This window comes from Diadema setosum, chromosome 17, assembly GCF_964275005.1.
Source record: "Diadema setosum chromosome 17, eeDiaSeto1, whole genome shotgun sequence".
Lineage (NCBI taxonomy): Eukaryota > Metazoa > Echinodermata > Echinoidea > Diadematoida > Diadematidae > Diadema > Diadema setosum.
This window is the reverse complement of record NC_092701.1, coordinates 15296503-15323875: the sequence shown is the minus strand read 5'-3', so window position 1 is coordinate 15323875 and position 27373 is coordinate 15296503. Positions and strand designations below refer to the sequence as shown.

Genomic DNA, 27373 nt, shown 5'->3' with positions numbered 1-27373 from the left:
GGAATGTACATGTAGTGTATTAGAACACTTTTTTGTACAGGACTGAATAAGAAAACAATATTCCCACGAGAAGAGTAATATGGTGTTGTATAATACTTGATGCTTTATAGGTTTGAAGTAGAGGTCAACAGGCTAACCCATATGTTGTATTTTGCTACTAAACTGCCTCTCAAGTGTACAAATGTATGATACACATCTGTTTTATAGTTACAATGGGACAAAGATATAGGCTAATCTTGTTTAGTAAATTTAAATATATTACTCACTCAATAAGTACACAATACTAAAACAAAGAACAGATTTGTTTCTTGTATGCATGCATTGTAAGTCAGCTTCAAAGAAATGAAGGTGTGCCATATTCTAATCCTTTAATAAGCTGTTATTTCAATTTTTATGTTTTTATTCTTTCCAGTGAAAGTCATCATCAAGGGAGATCGCAACACTGGGAAGTCAACCCTCTTTCATCGTTTGCAAGGAGAAAAATTTCGGGAAGAATATACACCAACTTCTGAAATTCAAGTAGCAAGTATACACTGGAATTACAAAGGTAAAGACCTGTTTCTGACTGTCACACATGTATGTCAGTTACAAGACGAGAAGTCAAAGAACACATGCATGTTTTCTGTGCTTCTATTATGTTGTGTTACTAATGGCACACTGCCTCCAGTTCACCGTCCATCTTTGCATTCATCCCTTTGCAATATTTTTGTTACTGTAGTATTTTCAGAACCTAGAACTTTTTTCAAGAAATTGTGACACATATTTCATATCACAGCATTTGACTTTATATCACTTGTATGATTCTGGCCGGGCGTTGTGGCATGCGTCTGTAATCCAGCTAGTTTGGAGGCAAGGTTGGGGATTTGGCTTAGTCAGTAGGGCGTCTACCTTGCAATCCAAGAGTACCGGGTTCGATTCCAGAGTCTCACTGAGTAATGTTGTGTGTAAGCATTCCGTCCCCTCTTCGGCCGTCAGATGGTAAAACGGTCTAACTCGAAAATTTGACTTTTTGAGGTAAATTCACTTTCCGGGACATGTGAGGGTGCTCTTTCCAATGGTGCTATCGAGAAAATCCCATCATGTCTTGTTTTAGAGATAATTTCCGCTATCTTGGTACTTTTTATGCCTCCGCCACGAAGTGGTGCCGGAGGCATTATGTTTTCAGGTTGTCCGTCCGTCCGTCCGTCCTTCCGTCCGTCCGTAATGAATTTTGTGGACAGGGTAACTATCAAAACCTTTTGAGGTATCCTAATGAAACTTGGCATGTATGTGTATTAGGGGGTGAAGTTGTGCCTATCAACTTTTGGGTGCACATGCTCAAGGTCAAAGGTCAAAAGGTCAAGTAAAAACATTAAAACTTCACCTTTTTTCTTTGTACCTTGGAAATTGTTCAAGGTATCTTCATGGAACATAGTATATTTACATGTACTGACTGGCAGTGATTATCTAGAGAATTTAGGGTTCATGGGGTCAAAGGTCAGCGGTCAAAGGTCAAGGGCAACACTTCAAAATTTTACTATTTCCCTCTTGTTTATGCAATGCCAGCAGGATTTTTTTTTTTTTACACTTGGTGTATGCATGTATAACCTAATAGAGATTCTCTGGAAAGTTTTTCTTTCTTTTGTTTTTGCCTCAAAGGTTAAAAGGTCAAAGATCAAGGGAAAGTGCTGAACTAAGTTTTTCCTCCATATCTCGGAAGTGGCTCAGGTTATCTTGAAACGTACTACATATTTATGCATGTTCTGCCTGACAGTGATTATCTAATGAATTTTAGGGTCAAAGGCCAGATGAAAATGGTAACAATTTACTATTCAATACAGAAATTCCACTTTTTCTCCATACCTTGAAAATGATGCATAAACGTTTCAATGGGTCAAAGTCAAGTTACAGTCCTTAAATCCCAAATACATGCTCTCCTATTCATCCAATTAAACCTAGGTCAAGGAAGGTGAACATTCAACACATTTGTGACAAACTTGTCATTTTGATATTTTGCCAATTTTGTGAAAATGTAATCACACATTGTCCACATGTACTATCTAGACCTATTAGGAGAATCATGCATTATGGCGGAGGCATACCAGTCGCCATAGCGACATTTCTAGTTTGTATTTTTCCTTCAGATATGATGGTAAAACAGTCTATCTTTGAGTTAGCCCATTGTCTGTAATATCGTTTGGAGGTAAAACAAGCTATCTTTTACATAAACCATATAACCTTCTTAACTGAGATTTTTTTACATCATCGCTGTCAGATGGTAAAATGGTCTATCTTCGAGTTAGACCAGTTTACATAGTGTTTGTGGTCTATATGTGGTCTATCTAGAAGACAGACCATTTTACCATCTTATGATGTGTAGCGGGAGTGTATACATGTGCTGTGGTTAAACAGTCTATCTGCACAAAAATCTCATTTATTTTATAATTAAAACCCCAAATAAGCACAAAATTCTTCAGTTATCAGTGTTTAATATGCTTCTTCTTGTCCCAGTGCTAAAAATGCATTATACCCATCTCCTAAAAAAGCTCAAACCTCTAAACTTTAAAGTCATTTTTCTCAGAACAGCAATTTTCGAGATAGACCGTTTTACCATCTGACGGCCGTCTTGTAAGAGGCAAAAACACTCTGTCCCTTGGATAGGACATTAAATGGAGGTCCTGTGTATACTAGTCTCCACACACACACTTAAAAGATCCCACTTCATTCATTCATCGCAAAGAGCAGGGTGCCAACCCGGTAAAGTGGTTCCCCTACCCACCTACACAAGAAAATGGGCGAATGATGCCGACCTCTCATGGTTCGCCCCAGGTGACTTGTACTAGTCAGCAAACGGTATCAACCAGGCACACTGTGCCATACGCTTGAATGAATGAATAAATGAATGATTCTACCAAGTTTGGGGGAAATCTGGTCATGCATTATAAAGGAGAGAATGAAATGGTGTATTTTAAAGAAACACGACCAGACAAAAAAAGAATAAAATTCAAGAGAGTTTCTTGAATTTCATTCTGGTTTTTAGCTCACCTGAGCCAAAGGCTCAAGTGAGCTATTGCGATCGCCCTTCGTCCGGCGTCCGTCGTGCGTCGTCCGTCGTCCGTCGTGCGTAAACTTTTTACATTTTCATCTTCTTCTTGAAAACTCCAAGACCGATTTTCATCAAACTTGGCAGGTAGCATCCCTAGGGGGTTAGGAACTCAATTTGTTAAAATGGGCACCATTCCCCACCCAGGGGGCCCCAGGGGGGCCCAAACACCCCAAAATTAAGGAATCTGCGAAAATCTTCTTCTCTAGAACCAGAAGTGATAGAGCTAAGTTAATACTATGAGTTAGTACATTGATGACTGTAGTTTCAAGTTTGTTCATGGCAGAATCAGGGGTGCCCCCCTTGGGTCCCAGGGGAGGGGGTGGGGAGGGGTCCTCATGGGGCCTAAATTGTACATTTTCTTCTTAAGAACCCCATGACCCATTTTCACCAAACTTGGCAGGTAGCATCCCTAGGGGGTTAGGATCTCAATTTGTTAAAATGGGCACCATGCCCCAGCCAGGGGGCCCCCAGGGGGGCCCAAACCCCCCAAAATTAAGGAATCTTTAAAAAATCTTCTCTAGAATCAGAAGTTAAAGAGCTAAGATAATACTATGAGTGAGTACATTAATGACTGTAGTTTCAAGTTTGTTCATAGCAGATCCAGGGGTGCCCCTCTTGGGGGTGGGGAGGGGGGGAAGGTCCAAATGGGGGCCTGAATTGTACATTTTCATCTTCTTCCTGAAAATCTCATGATGGGTTTTCGTCAAACTTGGCAGGTAGCATCCCTAGGGGGTCAGGATCTCAATTTATCAAAATGGGCACCATGCCCCACCCAGAGGGCCCCAGGGGGCCCTAATCCCCCTAAATTAAGGAATCTTAAAAAATTTGGGCCCTTATTGTACATTTTCATCTTCTACTTGAGAATGCCTGGTCAAATTTTAAATTTTAGTAGAGCTGTGAATAGTTTAGATTAGTGACTGCGTGAAAGGTGAACATGCGATACTCAGGTGAGCGCTAGACCCGCGGGTCTCTTGTTTTTTTTGTCCTCTTCTTCTCTTTGTTTTCCCTCCCCCCCCCCTCCCACTCTCCCTCTCTCTCTCCCTTCTCTCAGCATAGTCTCATCTCTCCTTGACTTACCTTTCCTTTACGGGATTATTCATTCTTTCTCCATTGGTTTTGTATTCCATAATCCACATTGTTCACTGACTTCATTCTTTTGGTTTCATGAATCTTCACTTCTCTCTCCTATCTCCATGATTTTCCAACCTTCAACTCCTCCCTCTTCCTCTTCCCTTCCATTTCATCTTTGTCCTCCTAACGATGTCCAAACATATTACTTGATTCTCACTCCATTCTTCCTTACCACTCTCTCTGTTCTTTTCTCTACCATCTATACAAGTGCAACTTCAACTTTCAGCCCATTATTGTCCCCCATTCTTCTCTTTTTGCCCTCCTTACAACCTCCATATGTCACTTCCCTCTTCAATTCTCCTCTTTCTAGGCTCTTCTTATTGCCAAACAACGATCCGGTTAAGGACTACATACACATGGTGTCACCGCAAATTTTTCTCCCTCATTTACTTCACCATGCAAACCTTCAAGCAATTCTCTGAATTATTGTCAGCCTTAATATGATTCAACATGTTAAGGAGCCAAACTCATAATCGAGGCCATGTATTGGATCTGCTTATAACTCATAAAGATAACACTGTACAACTTTGTAATACTGGTGTTGTGGAAGGTATATCTGATCATTCAGCAATCATGTGTGAATTGAACCTTCCTTAAATGTTGTATCAAAAAGAACGTTTGTTATTACATGGAATTTGAAATCTGTGAACCCACAAGAGTTTGTTTCTCATACTCATGTTAAGTCTCTTGGGATTTATTGAATGTAATATTGTTCTGGAAACCCATGGTTGTTTGGGAATTCATTTGTAATTCATTTGTAATCCTGTGTACGACATTTCCTTAAAGGAATGCATGCATCCAAGCAATTATTCAAAATATCAAGAAAATTATCATATGCTTGGTCAGTACTATCATTTCCGTCATACACATCTAACCAGTCCGCAGATTGAAGTTTTTCTTGAATTACAGTGATATTTTCAGATGTGAATTTGTGATGAAAGACATGCTTTCAAATTGTACTTTTACTCTTTGGTCCAATTTCAAAGTGACAAAATATCATAAAATAGTCTGATTTTCTGCTCACATCTATGCCTGATTTTGGAAAAGGCTTAAGGTTAGCAAAATATTTAAATGTTGTCAATAGGATAAGCAGAATGAGCTTAATAGTAATTCTTGTGGGTTTAGTAATAAGAGGAAGAAATGAAGCTTGTAATATGTAAATTTTAGAACTATTTTGACACACTAAACCTGGGTTGTTTCATCTGCAAATGATAAATAATGCCTTTAAAGGAAGCAGGGAAAAATAAAATCTCCCAAAAAAGGATTCATGGGAAGCTTCCATATTACATTTTCTCATTGCTCTTCTTCCTCTTCCAGCTACCGATGATGTTGTGAAGGTGGAAGTGTGGGACGTAGTGGACAAGGGGAAACCTCGGAAGCGGGATAGAAACACCCTGAAGATAGAAAATACAGAGACAGAAACAGAAGATGATAGCAATCCTTGTCTTGATGCCTCTTTTCTAGATGTCTACAAAGGCACCAATGGTGTGGTCATGATGCTGGACATCTCAAAGCAGTGGTTAGTATGAGATAATGCTGGGCCTCTTAATGCTAGAGGTGATAATGACATTTTACCATATTAGATGTACTGCTGTTATTGCAGTGCCACTCCGAGGTCAAACTGACTTTAACTACAGTTAACCTCGGTTACGTCTCCGTCGGATTAGCCGAATATCACTTGCCTTGGAGATGAAAGTCCCGATTTTTCCTATGGGGTTTTTGTGTGTTAAAACTCGCATAGCTCGAAAAACTTACTTTAAGTTTGGTTACCTCGAAGAGAAATCTAATGTTACGATCTTAATTAACTTATTGTTTTTCCCAGCCTGTTGCTCCAAGCGAAATTCAAATGTCACTCAGCATTGCGCGTGGACAGCAAAGACATGTCACAAATCTTTTCACACTCGATTGTAAATATTGTGAGACCAAAACGATCATGCGCCCAAAGCAATACTCGGCTGGCATCTTTGGCATTAATCACGGTGTACTGTCCAAACATCAGTCTCCTGCATAGTGCTTTTAAACTTTTTTCCTTTCACAAAGTTTGTTTTATTTTAATTCTCCCCTGAGAGTGTAAGCACTGAATACTATTGTTCAGCGATGCGATTATGAAAATATTGTGGTATATGATCTGGAAGTACGCCTAGCACAATAAAGAGTGGATACAATTTACCAACAGTTTATTCAAATAAATTTAGATGTTACTGAAGGATACACTAAGATTTTTCAGGCAATTATTAACCTTACCCCTGTTTTGACTTGTATCTTATTTGAGTTTTCGGCAATTTAAATTTTTCCCCTTTTCAAGCACAATGGTATAAGATTGTTTTTCTCTTTTTTTTTTTTAATAATGTGAACAATCACTCTTCATTAATAATGATAAGAATATAATAATAATACAGAGTACTTATAAATGTTTATGATTACAGTAATAGCACTGTACTCAGAAGTCGTAGCCTGAATCTGATCTTGCAGGGGTCCCAACCCTCCTTGTAAGGAATCTTTACAGATTTTCTCCTAGAACTAGAAGTGATTGAGGTAAGTTAACACAATGAGGAGTCAGTGTATTGATGACTGTTGTTTCAAGTTTGTTCATGGGAGAATCAGGGGTGCCCTCCCCCCCCCCCCCCCCCCTTGGGGGCTCAAGGAAGTGGGATGGGGGGTCCAAATGCAGGCTTAATGGATTTTCACCAAACTTGGCAATTAGCATTCCTAAGGGGATAAGATCTCGGAGTGTTTCAATGAGCACCATGCTTTCCTTGGGGGCCCCAGGGGTTCCAAACCTCCTAAATTAATGAATATTCAAAAACATTTTTCTTTAGAATCAAAAGTGATAGGGCTTTAAGTCTTTCTTTTTTCAAACTGCATAAGCCAACATTCTATAAAGTACAGTGCACTTGGAAGGTATTTTTACCAGTGTAATGGAATATGTAAATGGACACCATGCCCCCAGCTCTCAAAGCTACCCCCACAGTAAGTTTCCAATGTTCTCAGGTAAGAGTCTGCAAGAATGCATGGAAGGTGAACTTGCGATACTCAGGTGACCCCTGGGTCTCTTGTTTGAATTTGCGTTGTACATTTACTGTCAGCCGTGAGTAACCCCTCTAAGAGACCGTTATTCTCCCAATGACGCATACACACATACACATACACTGTATTATGTTCGCCATGTGCATGGTGCGTTGCTGTTCTCTACACATGTTTATTGCACCAGTTTCTCATCCATATAACCATGTGTTCATCTCGTCAATACAGCATACATAGCTAGCTAGGCACTGTGAGTGCTGCTGCACTGGTACACACACGGAAGACTGGTGCATAGCGTTGCGACATTGCCATCACTCCCTGTAGCTATATATGTGCATGTTTTCACTAGACGTATTATTAATGACAATGAAGTCACTCTTCCTGGTGAGCTACATGTACACTTTAAAGCCATCAAGCATGTGTTGTGCGTAATATTAAAAGTTTGCAAAGGTAAGAATGTGACTCTTGTGATTCTTACGACTGACAACTGTCTGCATGGTAAATCTAGTTTGTGTTTCGACAGGTTTCTCCATATGACATTTATGTGTATTAAGCAAATGCATACGGGCAATTCCGCAGTTACAGGGACGTGACCATAAAATTTCAATTTGTTTTTTCCCGTGATTTTTGTGTTTGACTTAAAGGGATCGTATAGTTTTGGTTGAGACCTAATTTCAGATTTCTAACATTTTTTGGTGAGATAATGAGAAACCTCTTATGAAATATGAAAGAGCATGTAATTCTATGAGGAATTCAACGTTTATTTGATGAAAATTGGTTTTGAAATGGCTGAGATATCCAAAAAAGTGTAATTCAAATAAAGTGTGGGACCCACACTTTATAACGATCGCTTTGTTTTACTTTGTTTTTGGATGTTTCAGTCATTCCAAACCCGATTTTCATCAAATAAACTTTGAATTCCTCTTAAAATGGTATGCTCTGTACTATATCATAAGTGTTTTCTTGGTATCTCGCAAAAATTTAAAAGCCCAATTTTCATCTCCACCAATACTGTACTGTCCCTTTAAGACGGAACACATTGATAATTCAAGAAAAACTATTTGTCAGGGTATATTGACAGTTTTAGGTATGAAATTCACCAATTTTGAACAAGTAATCCTTCAGTTATAACGATCGCTTTGTTTTACTTTGTTTTTGGATGTTTCAGTCATTCCAAACCCGATTTTCATCAAATAAACTTTGAATTCCTCTTAAAATGGTATGCTCTGTACTATATCATAAGTGTTTTCTTGGTATCTCGCAAAAATTTAAAAGCCCAATTTTCATCTCCACCAATACTGTACTGTCCCTTTAAGACGGAACACATTGATAATTCAAGAAAAACTATTTGTCAGGGTATATTGACAGTTTTAGGTATGAAATTCACCAATTTTGAACAAGTAATCCTTCAGACTAAATTTTGTCCCAAAAAAAATCTCCATAATGGCAAAGAAGGTAGCTAGTCAAGTTAAATGCCATTTTCTAGCCACAAATATTGAATTCATAGAGGGAAAGGAAGGCTTTCATGGATAAATTAAGTAAAATCAACTTACATGTCTTTGAAATGCAGACATGTGTGCATTTCCCAACCCTTGGAAAGTCATGTAATGTTACTAACCAAAAAAGTGAAATTATTTACCTCCAGAGAGTATAAAATGTCTAAGAATGATAATATTTCAATTTTTCCTGCTGTGTCCAATGACTACTTGAATATAAAAATAAGTTTTACTAATCATACATAATAGAAGTTAGAAATGGCAGCAGTCAAAATGTGTAACGTTACTATTAAACCATGTGACGTTACTAACCATGTGACGTTACTAAGCAGCCTGTGTGTACCATAATGTTACTAACCATGAAATAAATGAATAAGACTCCAGTGAACAGGTCCTGGTCAAGAAAAAAGTAGAAGTGAGACACTAGAGGGCCTTAAAAAAGACAATGGGGGGGGGGGGAGGGTAATTTTTGAAAACATGTGGCTGATGCGTCCTCTATGTTGCAGTGAGCTTTGCACAGTACTAATACTCTTCAATACATTGTATGTAGTACACGGTGGTGGTTACACGTAACACATGACTTGTCTTTCTAGTAAGTACAGAATTCTCCCAGCATAAGTTTTTTTTTTTTTTAAACCTTTGTTTTATACACGATATTCTGTAAGAGATGCCAAGTTCAAAAAATTTTTATGAGAGATTTTCATGACTCGGCGTCTCGGCGCTTGCACATGCACGCAAGCGAGAGAGTGAAGTGACCGTGGGGGGGGGGGGACCCCTCCCATGGAGCTTTTTCAATTTTGGTGCGATCTGGTGCATACTTAAGTGACTATTTTTTACTTATTTTGGAAGACATAAGGGAAATATACCTTCAACAATTGCAACTATCACTTTAATCCTCTGAGTTATGCTCCTTATTACAGGTCCAAGTTGCAGACTTATCCTGATGCGTGAGAAAAATAGGTGCCATGCATGAGATCGTGAGACGTACCCTAAAAGCGTTAGTCTCACACAGAATGCATGAGACTTGGTAGCTCTGCTGCAGACACACAACATCCACACACAGATACATGTACATTCAGCATGCATGTGCTGCAACTCTTGCACTCGATTACGTACCGGTATTTGTATCCCCTGGACAGATTTCGGAGGATACTATGGTTTTGGCCCCATTGCGCCGCCGCGTCCACCGCAGAGATTTTCTTGTGAGGGCTCTACTGGCTGCAGTTCTTCTTAGATCATCTTTAAATTTGACATGAAGGTGTATTATGGTTAAACAAAGATGCCTATTGTTTTTGGTGATGGCGCCCTCGCTTGTTCCATTTTTATACATGAAAAGGTAAATGTAACAGGGTCTGCTTGTGTGTGCGACACTGGCCTTGTTTCCTGACCAATTTTTTTCAAATTTGGTATGCATATGTATCATAGTGTACTGTCAAATCTATACACGTATACCTATTGATACTGCTGCCCTCACTGTTCCACCTTTTACAGGGTCAAAGGTCACCCTGATCATGTCAAAATTTGCAAAAATGCTTATTTATGCAATAACTTGATTGTTACTGGATTTTACTCAGACTTGCTAAGGAGGTGTATGGGTGGTCTTTCTACATGAAGGACACAACAGTTTGTGGTGACGGCGCCCTCAGTGTTCCGACTTGGAGGCCATGTCATATGTTTGTATTTGTAAATAGGAGTTTCTGCAATTTACAAGCATTGCTTCTCAGCAGATCTTCTATCTTTTTTCCACCTGATGTATATATGTTACGTCTCTTATCAGCTATCTGTCATGATTGTCAAATCATTGATTTTTGTCTTTTCGCCCAATATTACAATTTTGTAATTTGGTATTCTTGGTGGAATTGAACAAATAAATTGAAAAATCTCTCATGTGCTCTATAAGCCACATTTCTTGTCGGATTTTATTCAAAATTGCTATGGAGGTTTGTAGGGGGTTATTCTAGGTAACAAAAGGTTTCATTGACAGCGCCCTCATTGTTCCGAATTTTAAGGATGCCATGTCATATTTCTTGTATGTGCTACTACATGTAACCTCATTTCTCATAGGATTTTATTCAGACTTGCTAACGATTGGTGAACGAATGGTCATTCTACATGTACGTGTAGGACACAACAGTTTGTGGTAGTGGTGCCCTCAATGCTCCAACTTGGATGCCAGTCACATTTCTTGTGCATGCTCTATCAGCCACATTTCTTGTCGGATTTTATTCAAACTTGCTATTGAGGTTTATGGGGAGTTATTCTAGGTAACAAAAGTTTTCTTTGCCAGCGCTCTCATTGTTCAAACTTTTATAGGATGACATGTTATATTTCTTGTATGTGCTATATTAACCAGCCGGATTTTATTGTATCCTGCTACAGTTGCCATATTATACAACATTCTGGCCTAAAAAGTAATCCAGATGGGGTATGGGAGACGGGTTCGGGGGATACATGTGCTCGAACAGGTCTCCTGTGCGAGTGCTCTAGTTATGCCTCTGCCACGAAGTGGTGCCGGAGGCATTATGTTTTCGGGTTGTCCGTCCGTACGTCCGTCCGTACGTCCGTCCGTCCGCTTTCGTTTACGCGATAACTTGAGTAATATTTACTGGAATTTTACCAAACTTGGTCCAAGTATGAAGTATGATGGGGCAATTATTTGATTAGATTTTGGGTGAAATCGGCTGAAGGTCAAAGGTCAAAGGTCAAGGTCAAATCATGAAATTGTATCTGTTTACGCGATAACTCAAGACTGGATGGAGCAAATTTCACCAAACTTTGTTGGAGGATGATGTATGATGGGACAATTACTTGATTAGTTTTTCAGTGAAATCGGACAGAGGTCAAAGGTCAAAGATCAAGGTCAAATCCTAAAATTTATCTGTTTACGTGATAACTCAAAACTGGATGAAGCAGCTTTCACCAAACTTGGTCCAAGGATGATGTATGATGGGACAATTAGTTGAGTAGATTTTAGTGACAATGGCAAGAGGTCAAAGGTCAAAAGGTCAAGGTCAAATGCTACAAATGTTGCAATTTCCCCCATATCTATGCAATGCCCGAGGGTATTTTCTTGAAACTTGGTGTGGACATGTACTACTGCGTAAAGATTCTCCAGAGAGAGTTTCATGTCATAAGGTCAAAGGTCAAAAGGTCAAAGGTTAGGTGAAAATGTTGCAATATTACTTTTCTCTCAAATGCTTCGATGTATCTTCGTGGAACTTGGTACATATGCATGTACTGTCTGGCAGGGATTATCTAGGGAATTTAGGGGTCATGGGTCAATAGTCAGGGGTCAAAGGTCAAGGTCAACTCCTCAAAATTTTACTATTTCCCTCATATACTAGTATATGCAATGCTTGCATTATTAGTTTCAAAACTTAATACATGCATTACCTAATGGAGATTCTCCGGGAAATTTCCAGCCAGAAGGTCAAAGGTTAAGGGTCAAAGGCCAGGTTTCAATGCCCCCCCCCCCAAAAAAAAAAAAAAAAAAAAATCTATTTTGTACCATCATCACACTCTTTCTTCGTACCTTGGAAATTACTCATTGCATAAACTTTCCCAAAATTCCCCAAATATGTGTACCTGCACTCTTAGAAAATTATAGCAAACCCAGTTCAAGACATTTCTGACAAACCTGTCATTTCAATATTTTGCCAGTTATGTGAAACTGTCATGGATCACACATTGTGAAGACATTGTACTATACGCCTATTGGGAGAATCATGCATTATGGCGGAGGCATCAGTCGCCATAGCGACATTTATAGTTTTGTTTTGTTTTTATGGTGATTCAATCATCCACCAGAAAATAGTGTTGAAAGATTTCCATTCAATTCATTCAAGTCGATTCAATTCCAGTTGACAAGCATGCAAACACAATTGGTAGGCACTGTAACAGATACCATGTTGAACATTGATAAAAGTTGGATAAGTCGAAGAAAATGCGACGTATGCAGACTTCAAAGTTCACGTATGTCGAACCATTTTCTTTAGTCCCGACTTATTCGAGGTATGCGAGGTTGACTGTCAAGTTAAATTGGATAAACAGCAGTTGAGGTATCACTAGAATCACACATTTAGGGATTTCAGTTTGCAATATAAGGTACTGTAGCTGTTCTTGTAACAGAGCTGTATGTACTGTGCAATGATGACAGGAAACTTTACTTTGTGTGTGTGTGTGGTTTCTTGTAGTAATTCATGGTTAGCTTAAAGGGGGTATCTCACTGGGCTTGAAACTAGTTCGCGACTCCGAGATGTCTCCATCAGTTGCGGAGATGTCGCGGAGACTAATTATATCCGTGACTGCTGAGATGTCTCCACGATGTCTTCGCTATGTCTCCGCGACTCTATTTGACGCTGTTTGACCTTCTTTAGAAACCATGTGACCCATCTGCATGCTGACATCCTGCCTAGATAAAGTCAGGTGATCCTGCAAAGGCTCCATCATATTTGAAACTTTATGACACCTGCCATTACTCGTCTCAGAGACGTCTCCTTGGTGAGACTGCAAGCCATTTTTAAGTTGGAGACATCTCCGCGACTGCTGCGACTGAGAAGTTGGAGATGTCATGGAGACGTCTCCATTGGTGAGATATGGCCTTAAGTAAAAATGTAGCATCAACCAGGCTGAAGAATATGGTGGTCTTCTTTCTCCGCTTTTTGTACCTCGTCATGAGGGAGTAAAATGTGTTGGTACTAAATGTATTGATAGTTGTTATTGTTTCAGATGACAGTAATCATTAGACATGATCATTCTCACAAGTAATGTGATTGTTTTCCATTTGCCAATTCACAGGACATGGAAATATGTTCAACAAGAGCTTCCGAAGGTTCCCCATCATATACCAGTGCTTGTCATGGCCAGTTTTAGGGATCTGAATGAGAAGCGGGCTGTTTATACTGAAGAAATTGACTACTTCATCAAAACCCTGGATAGGTATGGTATCTTCTGTTTGTATGCCTCCGCCACAAAGTGTCACTAGACGTATTATGTTTTTCGGGTTGTCCATCCATAGGTTCTGTCCGTATGTCCTTCCATCCTTTTGTTCATAATCTGTTTTGTGGACACCATGTAAGAGCCAATTGAGGTATACAAATGAAACTTGGCATATGTATGTATGAGTGGATGAAGCTGTGCCAATCAACATATTGGTGCGTCCTAAAGGTAAAGGTCAAATTCTCAAAATTCCACTATTTTCCCCATATCTCTGCAATACTTAGAGGTATTTTCATGAAATTTAGTGTATACATGTATTACCAGGTAAAGAGTCTGTAGGGAAAGTTTTGGGCCATGGGGTCAATGGTCAATGAAATTGCTATAGTGTCACTTCTACTCCATATCTCCAAATTGTCTTGTTAGCTTCTTGAAACTTGATATACAAATATTCTCTTAAATTTTTGGTTCACAGGGTTAAAGGTCAAGGATCAAAGGTCAGGTGAAAATCCCAAAATCTGCTATTTAATGCTGAAATTTTACTATTTTCTCCTTCGCTTGTAAATTACTCTGTGCATACACTTAATGGAATTAGGTGTACATTGTATATTCTTTCTACACAATGATTCTTCAAGGAAAGTTAGGGCCATGAGGTAAAAGGTCTTAATGATAATGTTAAAATGTCACTATTTTCCCATATTTTGAAAAAAAAACTCAAGGCATTGTCATGAAAACAGGATATTACCAGTTCGCTGTTATTTGAAGAAAGATGTGGGCCAAGAGGTCAAAGGGCAAGGGTCAGAGGTGAAGTGAAATTGTTCAAATTCCTGAATACTTGCTCTCCAAACGAATTCAGCCATCCAAATGAAATCTGGTTCCAGGAATGCATAAACACTAAACACATTTAGGGTAGTGCAATCAAACTTCCGAACATGTCATTTTACTTTTTAACCAGTCAAGCAAGGAGGTTTAAGAGTTGGAGTTCCAACTGGTTGTAATTATTCAAACAGTTGTTAGATTTCTATTGATGTGCAAAAGAATTTCACAGGTGCATTTGTGCCTTTGATGATCAATGTTCGACGCCGCCGTCTTGCTGAGCAATCTGAAGATTCATTTTGAACTTTATCATAATGTTGGCTTTATTTTGCTTGTCTATTCATTAAATGAAATGAAATTTTACTTAATGATAAAGCATGTAGAACAAAAGTCAGTCCCATCCAGAAATTTGTGCGAAAGTGTAAATCAGAGCTGTATCATGTGAAAATGTTGAAAACTGTACCATCCTGGAAAGCTGGTTTTATCAATTTTCCGCTTAATATCCTCAAATAAAACTAATATGGAATAATCTTGAAGTATAATTCTTAATTGATAGATATATCAGATCCGCGCCCAGGTATGCCAGTCGAATAATTTTCATCTTTATTTCATCAATTTTTGTTCCATTTCTATTTGCGCATCCTCGTGTCTGTACCACCTACCGCTTATGAAAAGGGATAGCAAAAAGTAATTACCATTACAAAGACATAGCTTCCGTAGAAAGTGGCTGGTGATTATACAATGAAACACAAGTCAATTGTCTTCCTATCTGCCAGCCAGATCCTGTTTGGCACATGCTTCAAATATTTTTGAGCGGCGGCTTCGAACATCTAGCAAAGGTAATAAGACGGTTGTGACTCCATTCTCTTGAACCTCCTTGAGTCAAGTGAAACTGTGATCTCATACTGTCAAGATGTACAACATACCAATGGGAGAATAATGTGATATGATGGAGGCATACCAGCGACATTTCTAGTCATGTTTAAATATGATATTAGTCTCATCATTGCATTTTAGCTGAATGTTATACCCCTGTTATGTATACAAGAAAGCTGACCAGAGGCCAGCCCTGGTTATGTGTAAACAGTCACACAAAACCCAGGCCAGCCTCAGGCCACCTCCACTTCAAGTCACCAATGTGTAAATAGTACCTGGCTCAAGGCCAGCTTTAGGAGCTGGGTCTGTTCAAAAAGTTGGGACCCAGGGTTTTTTGGGCACAGACTCAACATGCCCAGCATTTTGTGTCTCAGTGCTCTGTTCTTACAGAACTTTTTTGCATTGAGTATCAATGTTATAGGAGGGCTTATACCATGAAATACTAAACATGCTTCCCCTGTTGGTAAATTTGTGGAAAAATGTACTTATTTGATGGTGTCCACTGTCATGTTAGCCTCTTTTTTTGTAAAATTTAAACAGGGTATTGTGATTACAGAGTATTGAGCACATTGTCCGAGTTACTAGCAATTCTGCAATAATCTAAGCAAACACCATTGCTTGGCTAATTTCTCCCACAAAATAATTCATACCAAACAAAATTTTTTTTTTTTAGATATAGGTCTTAAAATTGTCAATATCGATGTTACATATGGTGTCCACTGATCAAAAAAGGATGTAACGATGGTATTCTGCTACATATTTTTATGTCAGCTATGAGAAGGGCCAAAGTGGTTATAAATTCAAAGAATTTCTTCATTTGTGACACTAAATACATCTATTATGAAAGTAAGAAAGCCCGAGTATTTCCACACTTCGTGTTCAAACTCTGCTGTGTCAGGATGGTGTCCAGCTAACGCCGGTGTTTTTGGGATCTATTTTGATGTCTATCAATTTTTTTATGGGGCAGCTTCTCCCAATTTGTTTGTTACAATATCCGTATGTATTAATTAATTACTTGTATGCAATTCTTATGGCATTCAACATTAACCGTTTTTATCTGGCATCGAATACATTTCTTTTCCTTGAGTAAGGATCACTTAGCATCCAAGGTAAAAATATTTCTTCAAGAAAATAAACTTTTTGGAGATGATACATAATACATGTACCAGTGTTACATGGACACCGTGTCCTCTGTGTAACACTGGTATGAAAGGGGTACAGAAAATTGCATGAGATGTCATTGAATAATTCTGTTTTTGGCTCATATACTTTACATCAACATGGTATATTATGAACATATCTTTGAAATAATCCTTTTGTTGTAAAAAGGCCCCCTTTTCTGCTTTTGAAATTAAGACACGGTGTCCATGTAACATCGGTAGATCACTCTACTACTGGAGCCACACAAAAAAACACACAAGAAATTTGCTGTTACTTGGTGCAGGAATGTAGATTTCACCATAACCTATTACCACTGTATCACATTATCAGATAGCATAAGACTGTCTTGCATTATAAGAAAAAAATTATTTTTGTAACAGCGGTATTTTTACACATTCTTTGAGTGATAGATCAAATTTTCCCTAGAAAAGATAATTGAGGACATGAGCATTTGATTCTTGGTTCATAGTGTGGATGGTATTCATTTGTGATATTACTGCTATTAAATTACAGTTCTCATGCCATTTCTTGGAGAAAAGGAGAAAGATGCAAAACATTTTCAATGTGGTGTCCACGTAACATCGGTATTTACAATAAATCTCATTCTCATCCAAGAAAATTCATGGTATTCCCAAGCAAATCCTATATGGAATATATTATACTATGGTTAGATGTAACTATAAACGTCAGTCATTTTCATTAATTTGATGTTTAATTTTGGACCTATGTGTCAAATTTTGGGTCCCAACTTTTTGAATAAACCCAGCTGTGATTGACTGATCATATGTCCTTCTACAGGGGTCATGTCATTACTTCCCAGCTGCCAGTTCAGTCACTGCTCACACTAAAGGGGATGGCTAGTAACTGATCAGTGGGAATCAGTGGGAATGATGAGGGATGATTGTTCCAATCCTTGTGGGATTCATTTAAGAGTACATTGTTATGTGAAAATTATTTGCTTCAGAATTGTCTCATATTCAAGTAATGTGCAGTTTAATGTTTCCAGGTTAGCATGCCTGTACAGTGACGGGGCGATCGTTAACGGGCTGTTAACGATCGCCCCGTCACAGATAATCTTAATATAAGTTTTAGAGATTCTGCCATACATAAAACCCATTATTTACTATCAAACAACTCCTATTTGCTATGAACAGATTTGTATCACTCTACAGTGTGAGCATAGAGTTTAAAATCATGAAGCTAAATCTTAGCTTATATTAATTATTAGTGGAAAATGAGCAAAGAGAATGGTATTCCATTGGGATTCCAACCCGAGACCTCCGGTTTGCTAGCCCGGTGCTCTACCAACTAAGCTGTAGAAAGCCCTAGTTCAGTGTTCGTCCCAGAAACATTAAATTCTCAATGCTCGGATGGTCAGAAGCTTTAGCAGTGTGTTTGTGTGTGACACACACGCACATACTTGAACCTGGCATAAACCCAAAGAATAATTCAATTTTGGGATAAATGTGAGGGATCACCGAAGTGATGAAGCTTTTTGAGTATGTGACAAAAGCAAACAGAAGACAACATTTTATTAATTGAGCTGAAAAGTCAGTGTCTACTTCTTATATACTTAAAGAGAAAAAACCTTTTGCAAGTTTTTATGCCTCCGCCAACGAAGTGGCCGGAGGCATTATGTTTTCGGGTCGTCCGTACGTCCGTCCGTACATCCGTCCCGTTTTGTTTTTGTCGATATCTCAAGAACCGTGTGGTGGTTTTGCATCAAACTTGGTATAAGGGTATATCCTGGGGGGATGATACTTTGTTTGGATTTTAGGGTCATGGGGTCAAAGGTCAAAAGTCACAGGTTATTTTGTGAAAAAAAGGTTGAAATTTCATGTTTTTCTCCATATCTCGCAAATGGTTCAAGTTATCTTCATGGAACTTAGTATATATGCATGTATATATGCTAGGGAAGTTGGGGGTCATGGGTCAAAGGTCAAGGTCAACTCAAAATATCACTACTTTCCTTATATTTATGCAATACCTGAAGGATTTTTTTTTAAAACTTGATGTATGCATGTATAACCCAATATATATTCTGTGGGAAGTTTCTTGCCAAAAGGTCAAAGGTCAAAAGGTCAAAGGTCAAGTGAAAGTGCTAAATTGCACTTCTTCCTCCATATCTCAAAGGTAACTCAAGGTATTATCATGAAACTTACATATTTATGCATGTTCTACCTAACTGATTCTCTTTGGAACTGTGAGGTCAAAGGTCAAAGGCCAGGTTTAGATAATACTATTATACTGAAATTATACTCTTTCTCAATACCTTGAAAATTACTCAATGCATAAACTTATAAAAGGGTCAAAAGTCAAGTAAAAATCATCAGTTCCCCCAAATACCTGCACTCTGACGTTTTAATCATTCATCCAATTGAACCTAGTTCTACGAAAGTGAACATTCAGCACATTTGTGGCAAACCTGTCATTTTGCCGATTGTGTGAAATATTTTGCCAATTGTGTGAAACTGTCATCACACATTGTCAAGACATTGTACTATAGACCTATTAGGAGAACCATGCATTATGGCGGAGGCATACACCAGTCACCGTAGCGACATTTCTAGTTTCTTCCTGTTATCAACTCTCATTTAGATTTTTTTTTTTCCATTTGAAGCATGCAAAGGAGGACAACAAAGAATATGTAATAAGTCATCTTACCAGGAGCAAATGAAAGCTAATTTTGAATGTTGAAAATGAAAACAACCAAAAAAAAAAAACTGTTCTATGATGTATCTTTAGATTGATAATGGTACAACCAAGGAGGTTCGAGAGATGGAGTCACAACAGTCTCAGACCCCGTTTACAATGCGGGGCCGGGCTCGGCCATGGCTCGGCCGCGGCCGAGCCCGACCTCAATGGCGCGGCCGAGCCTCGCAATTTTGTCCGTTTACACTGCTGGGCTCGGCCGCGCTTTTAATTCAAACCTTTCAATATTTTGTCGTATTGGCGCTATGCTTGTAAACAAACGCAATTTGGTATTGTCTGGTTGTCAGACCCTTTGCCAACTGAATTCCGTGGCGACGAAGTAGCCGTTCGGGCAAAGGCCTTTGCCGAAGGAAAAGAATCCTTTGCAGGACAAAACCACCTTAAACTATACTAGTTTTCGACGTTGAGGGGGTTAACATCCTGAATAGTGAAATATGCAGGCAGAGGGTTTGGAAGCCAGACTAAAATTGGCCGCGCATTTGGCCCAGTTTGCGTTTACACTGAATAAAGGCCGAGCTCGGCCGCGGCTCGGCCACGGCCGAGACCACCTCCAGAGCGAGGCCAAATGCGAGGCCAATTTTGGCCTCGCATTTGGCCTTTTGCACGTTTACACTGAAATGAAGGTGGGCTCGGCCGCGGCCGAGCCTCGCACTGTAAACGGGGTCTCATTCGCTTTGATCCCATGCTCGAAGCCGCCACTCAAAAATATTCGAAGTATGTGTCAAACTGGATCTGCCGCTCAGATGCAAAGACAATTGACTCGTGTCTCATTGCATAATCACCAGCCACTTTCCAAGGAAGATATGTCTTTGTGATGGTAATTACTTTTCGCTATCCCTACTAACAAACGATGGACGGTAGACAATGGTAAAGGCACGGGGGTTGCGCGAATAGAAATTGCTCAAATATTGCTGAAATAGATATCAAAATTACTCGACTGTACGTGTCTGTACGCTAACTGACATATTAATTTATAAAGAACTATACTTGAAGATGATACCATATTTAGTTTCATTTTGCGGAAATAAGGAGAAAAGTGATAAAACTGGCTTTCCATGGGGGTAAAATTTCAAACACTTTCACAAAATACAGTTCAGATTTACACTTTTGCACATGTTTTCGAACGGAATTGACTTTTGTTCTATATGCTTTATCATTAGGTGAAATTTCATTGCACATATTTTCGAACGGAATTGACTTTTGTTCTATATGCTTTATCATTAGGTGAAATTTCATTGCATTTGATATATAAACGAGCAGCATATACCCGATATTATGTTAGCGTTAAAAATGAATCTTCAGATTGCTCAGAAAGATGGCGGCTTCAAGCATCGAACATCAAAGGCACAAATACACCTGTGGAATTCTTTTGTCCATCTATAGAAAACTGACAGCTGATTGAATATTTATAGTCAGATGTAAGTCCATCTCTCGAACCTCCTTGGTACAACTTAAAGGTATTAGCCCACATTTGTAAACCTGCAGCAATTGGTCTCATAGTTAGCATGGAGTTTGGGTATGATTGCAGTAACACCTGTGCAAAATTTCGTTCCAATTAGTCCATTACTTTCATAAAAATAAATGAAAATGCACCGTAATCCGTATGCATGCGTATAACGTTCGCTAGCTCCAGTCCACATACGTGTTACATGTACAATGTACGTAGCTATAGCCCGCGCTCGTAATTCGATTTTGGGTCGGGTTGACCCGGTTTGAAAATTGATTTTAAAACGATGATTTTCTCTCTTTTATCGAATGGTATAGACAAAGAGCGACAGGTAAGGTATGTTACTGTTATAACTTGTACTTGAAGTCATATTGGACCTGTTTTATGCAGTTTTGATTTTCGTGGGTTTGCAAATGTGGGCTAGTACCTTTAATGGTCATGAATGTCTTAAGTACTCACTTTGAATTCTTAAGTTCTGTCCATTGTACCGTATGTCCCCCCAAAAAAAAATTACAACCGGGAACCTCCGCAATGATTGCTTTAAAAATTGTGAATCAACCCAAACAAAATTTCAGGGTATGATACTACAACTTATTACCCACATCTTACAGAAAACCCCATCCAATTTGCTTCAATGGTCAAAGAGGAATGAGGAATTTGTAGCCCATGTCAGGAATCTCTTCCCTCCAAGTTCTGTCTATTGTGTTTACACATTAATATGCAGTTCCAAGAGCATCCAAGTGCTGAACTTGGAAGAATCAGACTCATGACATGCTGTACAACAATCCACATTTCTCTGTGACTGCTTAACCAAATTGAAATGGTTTTTCTGCAAAATAGAGCTAAGATGTTATATTTTAAGACCCTGAAGTTGCATTTGGACAGTTTAATCATATTGGGCGTTATCAATGCGTAAATCCAATTGTAATTTTTTTGGGGGGACATACTGTAGTTACCATTTTTCAGGTATACTGTATGTGCAAAGGTGATTTTTTTTTAATACTTAAAAAAGTAATAATTCATTTGAGTTCATTTTCCAGTAAGAAAATAGTTATCTAACAGAAAACAGTCAGATGATTGAAAGTAGTGAAATCAAACCAGTACTTCAATGTAAATTTTAGTGAAAGAAATAAATATCAGGATATTAGTGCCACTCAAGTATTTGATGCAACATCCTTCAAAACCTGTGCCACCGTATAGGTGACATAATTGCAGGCCCATTGTTCTATTATTATGGCTTGTCAGTGAAATCATCTTTTCAACTTTTCTTCTCAAAAGCACTCTCCTTAATTCAGCTCAGTAGATATCAGGTGATTACATTCTTCTCCATCCAATATTAGAATAATATCAAACATATCAAGGAAAATCGTGTGGATGGTCTTTTCATGAACAATACCCATTAGATGTCATGTTTGGAGTGTGATAAAAAATCTTATAGTAATGGCCTTGTCTGTTTGACTTTGTTTTAACTATTGATTATTTGTGTATCTGTCACTACTATTCTCTAAATCTAACTTTGCAAATTGCTGTTTTTGATCTTTTATGCTCTATAGGCCTCCAGGGTCTGCATACATAAAGGTTGCTGAGTCATCAATGAAAAATGGCTTTGGTCTGAAATATCTGCATTCTTTCTTCAATATTCCATTCCTACAGTTACAGGTAATTATCTCGCATTATCCTGAGGAGTAATGATTATTTTCCCTTACAAAATTGAACGAATGTCAAGCAAATTTTTTAAAGATATGAAAGAGTAGATAGGGAAAACTATCTATATTGATAGATTTTACAGTGCCCAGTGTGATATCATGTGTAGTTCCTGACATATTATAATGTCCATGCTTTGGGTATTTCCTTATTGTGAAGACAGACCAAAATCATAATATCCATTTCTTCCCATTTTTTGTTTATGCTCAAAACATGTCAGTTGTCAGTTGCCAAAGGGTCTATGTATCAGACTGCCATGATATTTTAAATATCATTTGTAAGTTGTGAAATGTCTCCTCAGGGAATCATATTGACGAGCCATCATGTATTTCATGTAGGACACTTTTAGCATTACAGAGTTTGACTTAGTCATCTGTTTCCTGTTTGCTTTGTGTTTGCTGTAGCATATGAAGTGGCTTAGTATCCAAGAAGAAATAAAGTGAAAGAAAATGGGAGCAGTCAATAGAAGGAGTACAAGGGGTATTTTGAGGTTACAGCTCAAGAGGTGACAGCTTGTGAAGATTCTGATGATAAAGAGTAACTATACCACCACCCACACATAGTGTGTATAGGAATCACTCTGAGATCGGGTGGTTGGATGGATGGTCTTGAGGCTTGAACTACTCTTCATTTTTTTGAGCAATTGACCTCAAATTTGGCACGTGTATTCGCCATCATAGCTAGCTGTGCAAGACACCTTTTTTTTTTTTTTGTCTGTATGGAGCTATGAATTACCATGATGGTAATCAACAACCAATTCAAAGAAAGAATCATGCAGATGTTCTGGCTCGAACTACTCTCATTTTTTGAGCAATTGATCTAAAATTTGGCATGTGTGACCGCTATCATAGGTAGATTTGCAAGACACCTTTTTCGTCAGTATCCCATAGTGCATTGTCATGGCAATGGCAAATTTTAGTAGAAATTAGTGGATCGAACTACTCTTTCAGTTTTAAAGCACTTCAGCTGAAATTTGGCACATGTTATAAAATGTAATGTGTAATTGTGCAAGACACCCTTTCATGGGTGTTGAGAAATCTGTTGCCACAGCAACAGCAGTTTTTATACATATCCCACAAAAAGATGTCGATTGACGTAACTCCGTAAATTTTTGACCAATTGGCCCCAAATTTGGCACATGTAGCCGCTATCATAGATAGACTTGCAAAACGTCTCTTTTGTCGGGATCACTCAGTGTGTTGCCATGGCTACAGCAAATTTTCACAAGACATGAAACTCGTCACTGAAGACGAGTTGGTGATACGCTGGGTTGATATTAGATACCGATCATCCGTGGTCGACAACGAAAAGAATGTGAATATGAAACGTTATCTGAAAAGTGTTGAACAATGATCAAAAACAAAAATGTCCTGCGAGCATCGATCCCTCAAATGCGTGCTTGCGAAACCGTTACTCTAACCACTTGGCCACGGAACATCCATGGAAATGATAAGACAAAAAAAAAAACAATGTATAGATATAACAGGGGGAAAAGTCAATGCCCACTCAACAAACGTGGCCGCGTGAACATGTATTGTATTGCTAGATGGAAATGCGGCCTTGTAAGGACTGATGGCGGTATGCCATTTCTGGCAACTGGGGAAAAATACGTCCTGTAGACATAACACATAAAATCGGGTGATTTTGATACCTTGCCTTTAATCACAATTTTCAGTGTGATGACGTCATCAAATTACAAAACACTGACATGGACTTGAAAGGCAATTGTTCAAAGTACAACATATTCATTGTACGTTGTCATTATATACTAAGATCAGTTTGACAAACCCAGCCTGCAAAATTTTGCAGCAGTCGAAGCAATGTGGTCTCCAACACAAAACAAAGCGATATTGTGTGTGTGTGTGTGTGTGTGTGCGTATAGGTGCGTTTACATGCGAACATGATTTCTACATGGACGAAGGTGTAATACTCCATTGAAGAAAAAAAAGTAAAAGATAGAAGCATTTTGTTTCGTGCTCCTGTGGGGTTTGAACCCGCACATGTGCAAACTCACGTCTCTGAGATGTCGCCTTTAACCTCTCGGCCATACATCTCGACAAGAAATATGAGGAACGTAAGCTTATGTGAAAGATGAATCAGGAATCGTTTCGTCCACATTCCATTCTCATTTTCAGTTTTAAGCTGCAAAATTGTCAACCTGATGAGGAGATTTGAAAAAATAAAATGCATGATTACTGCAGCTTATTGTCTCAGCTACAACATACTTAAGTTTCAGAGGAAATGGAGCAAAATCAGCTGAGGTAAAGGTGCTTAAACGTTGTCAAGTCAATGCATGGTTTATAAATTAAAAAAAATTACCTTCCATAGACATAACACGTAAACTTGTCTGATTTTGAGTCTTTTCCTTTAATCACAATTTAAAGTATGATGACGTCATCAAATTTCAAAACCATGACATGGACTTGAAAGGCAAATGTTCAAAGTACAACATATCTGAATTTGGGATAATATTGAGCTTAAACAACAGTGATACGAGCAAATGAATGTCAGAAACAGTACCTCAAAAAAATTAATTCCACTTTTTTTATTTCAGATGACGATATGATGACGTCATAGAGCATTTATGGAAATATTGATACTTGAAATGTTATTTACAATTCATATGCTTTTGTAATATGCAATAAAAACATAGGGTCACCAGACGTTTTAAAGAGCTATGGTGAAATAAACAAAGACATGTTTTTTCACTAAATTTGCACATAGACGCGCGCGTGGATTTTTCACTTTGACGCCAGTGCATTCCTTTGTTATAGGTCAAAACCGATCGGAAATCAGTGGATATTGTTATTTTATGTATCAGGAATCCAAATCAGTCGAAAAAAGTGCATTTTCTTGTTGCTTACGCCCTGTGCGCGCGAAGACGCGCTAACGGACGCGTAGGCACGGAATTGTTTGAAACGCTTAAAATTGTCTGAAACTTCGAGATTTCCCGTTGGGAAGTCATTTTGAGCATTTTAAAATCATGATGACCTTGGTAATTAGCATAGAAAAATAAGATTAAGCGTGATATGTCCACCGAAAATGATACAGAAATGACATTTAGTTATGAAGGTATGTTCGATCATGTAACATTGTCCGAAAAATCACAAAATGGCGCTTAGATGACATTAGAGATATGTTATTGTGGCTAGATATTGTCATGAGATATGTTGACTGAAAATTTCATGTTCCGTCATGTCATTGTTGAGATATTCATGACACAAAATTGTCCAGAAAGAAAGAAGAATAAAAAGAAATAAAGAGAGATTTTGACAATCACAATAGGGGTTATACAACGTGGTTATACAAAGTTACATCGTACCAAATATGAAGGTCACCTCAAGGTCAACGGTCACAGGCAGGGGTCAATGAACTTTAGGGCCTAATTTTTATTCTTTTACGGCGCATTTCAATTATGGCTCTTAACTTTAGATGTATATGTCCGTTTGTGAACAAACTCGATGGTAGATGCCCCCTTTGGGAGTTTAAGGTCACCACAAGGTCAAAGGTCACAGATGGGTCAACAAACTTATGGCCCAATGTTTTTACGGCGCATTTTGATTATGGCTCATAATTTTTGATCCCTATGTCTGTTTATGACCAAACTTGGATGGTAGATGTCCCTTGGGGAGTTGAAGGTCACCACAAGGCAGGGGTCAACAAACTTTTAGGGCCCAATGTTAACTTTTTACGGTGCGTTTCCATTATGGCTCATAACTTTTGATACCTATGTCCATTTGTTACCAAACTTTGGTGGTAGATGTCCCTTGGGGAGTTGAAGGTCACCACAAGGTCAAAGGTCACAGACAGGGGTCAACAAACTTTAAGGGTCCAATTTGATTATGGCTCGTAACTTTTGATCCCTATGTCCGTTTGTGACCAAACTTGGATGATAGATGTCCCTTGGGGAGTTGAAGGTCATCACAAGGTCAAAGGTCATAGGTGGGGTCATGAACTTCCGGGAGTTAGAAAAACATTAATTTCTTCTACACAAATGGACGAGATACATTTTGGCACTTGCCTTGTCATTCTTCAAAGTGGATACCCCTCGCTATATATACTGTGTCACATTACCACATTTAAGCAAGTTAGGTGAATCTGCAATATTTTATTTTTATACCTCCACCATGAAGTGTCGCCGCAGGCTTTATGTTTTCGGGTTGTCCGTCCTTCCGTCTGTAATGAATTTTGTGGACAGCGTAACTAAAAATCATTTGAGGTACCATGGTATCTGAATGAAACTTGACATGTATATATGAGTGGGCGAAGTTGTGCTTATCAACTTTTGGATGCACATGCTGAAGGTCAAGGTCAAATGCTCAAAATTTCAGTATTTTTCCCATATCTCTGCAATGACTACAGGTATTTTCTTGAAACTTAGTGTATACATGTCAGTCCCTTAGGACTAGTCCCTCCGGACTTTTGTGATGCCGGCATTAGTACTCTCTATAAATACCAAGGGTGATTGCAGTGACTTGTCATGAATATACATACTGGTAGCTATATAATGTAGTGTGTGGTTTGCTGTAATACAGGGCTGCCAAGTCTCACGGAATGACCGTGAGACTAACGCATTTTGACCAAATCTCACATTCTCACGCTGATCTAACATGTCATGCCAAAAAAAATATAAAAATGACGGACCTATTGATTCATCTGTGTGTGCAAAACCCCACCTCTGCATCAATCTTCAATGCATCTGCGCACAACGCAGTCGAGTTAGTTTTCCCCAGTATTGATATCACATGCCTACTTTGCTCTGGTAGTGCTGGTTTACCACACGGCAATCTAAAGACCAAACAATCAAGTTTGGTGCTAGTGCTAGTGCTATCTCAGCACTAGCGCCTGTGATAAAACCGAACTTGAAATCAAGGCGGTGTTGGGATTCGACCTCAAAATTGTGATGTATTTGCTGTTGCTGGTGCTAGGCTCGGTGTTGAATGTTGTCTGCTGAACCGAGCTCCGCCGTTTGTGTTAGTGATTTAC

At 38.7% G+C, this 27373-nt stretch overlaps 1 protein-coding gene across 1 annotated transcript in view; it reads left to right on the top strand.

Annotated features, from left to right (window-relative positions):
* Nucleotides 1-27373, top strand: part of LOC140241209 (rab-like protein 6) — a 43216-nt gene that overhangs the window by 13064 nt on the left and 2779 nt on the right. The window contains exons 3-6 of the mRNA XM_072320964.1: nt 413-547; nt 5534-5735; nt 13534-13674; nt 22237-22342. Of these exons, the coding sequence (XP_072177065.1) occupies nt 413-547; nt 5534-5735; nt 13534-13674; nt 22237-22342 (584 nt within the window). The remainder of the gene's footprint in view (nt 1-412; nt 548-5533; nt 5736-13533; nt 13675-22236; nt 22343-27373) is intronic.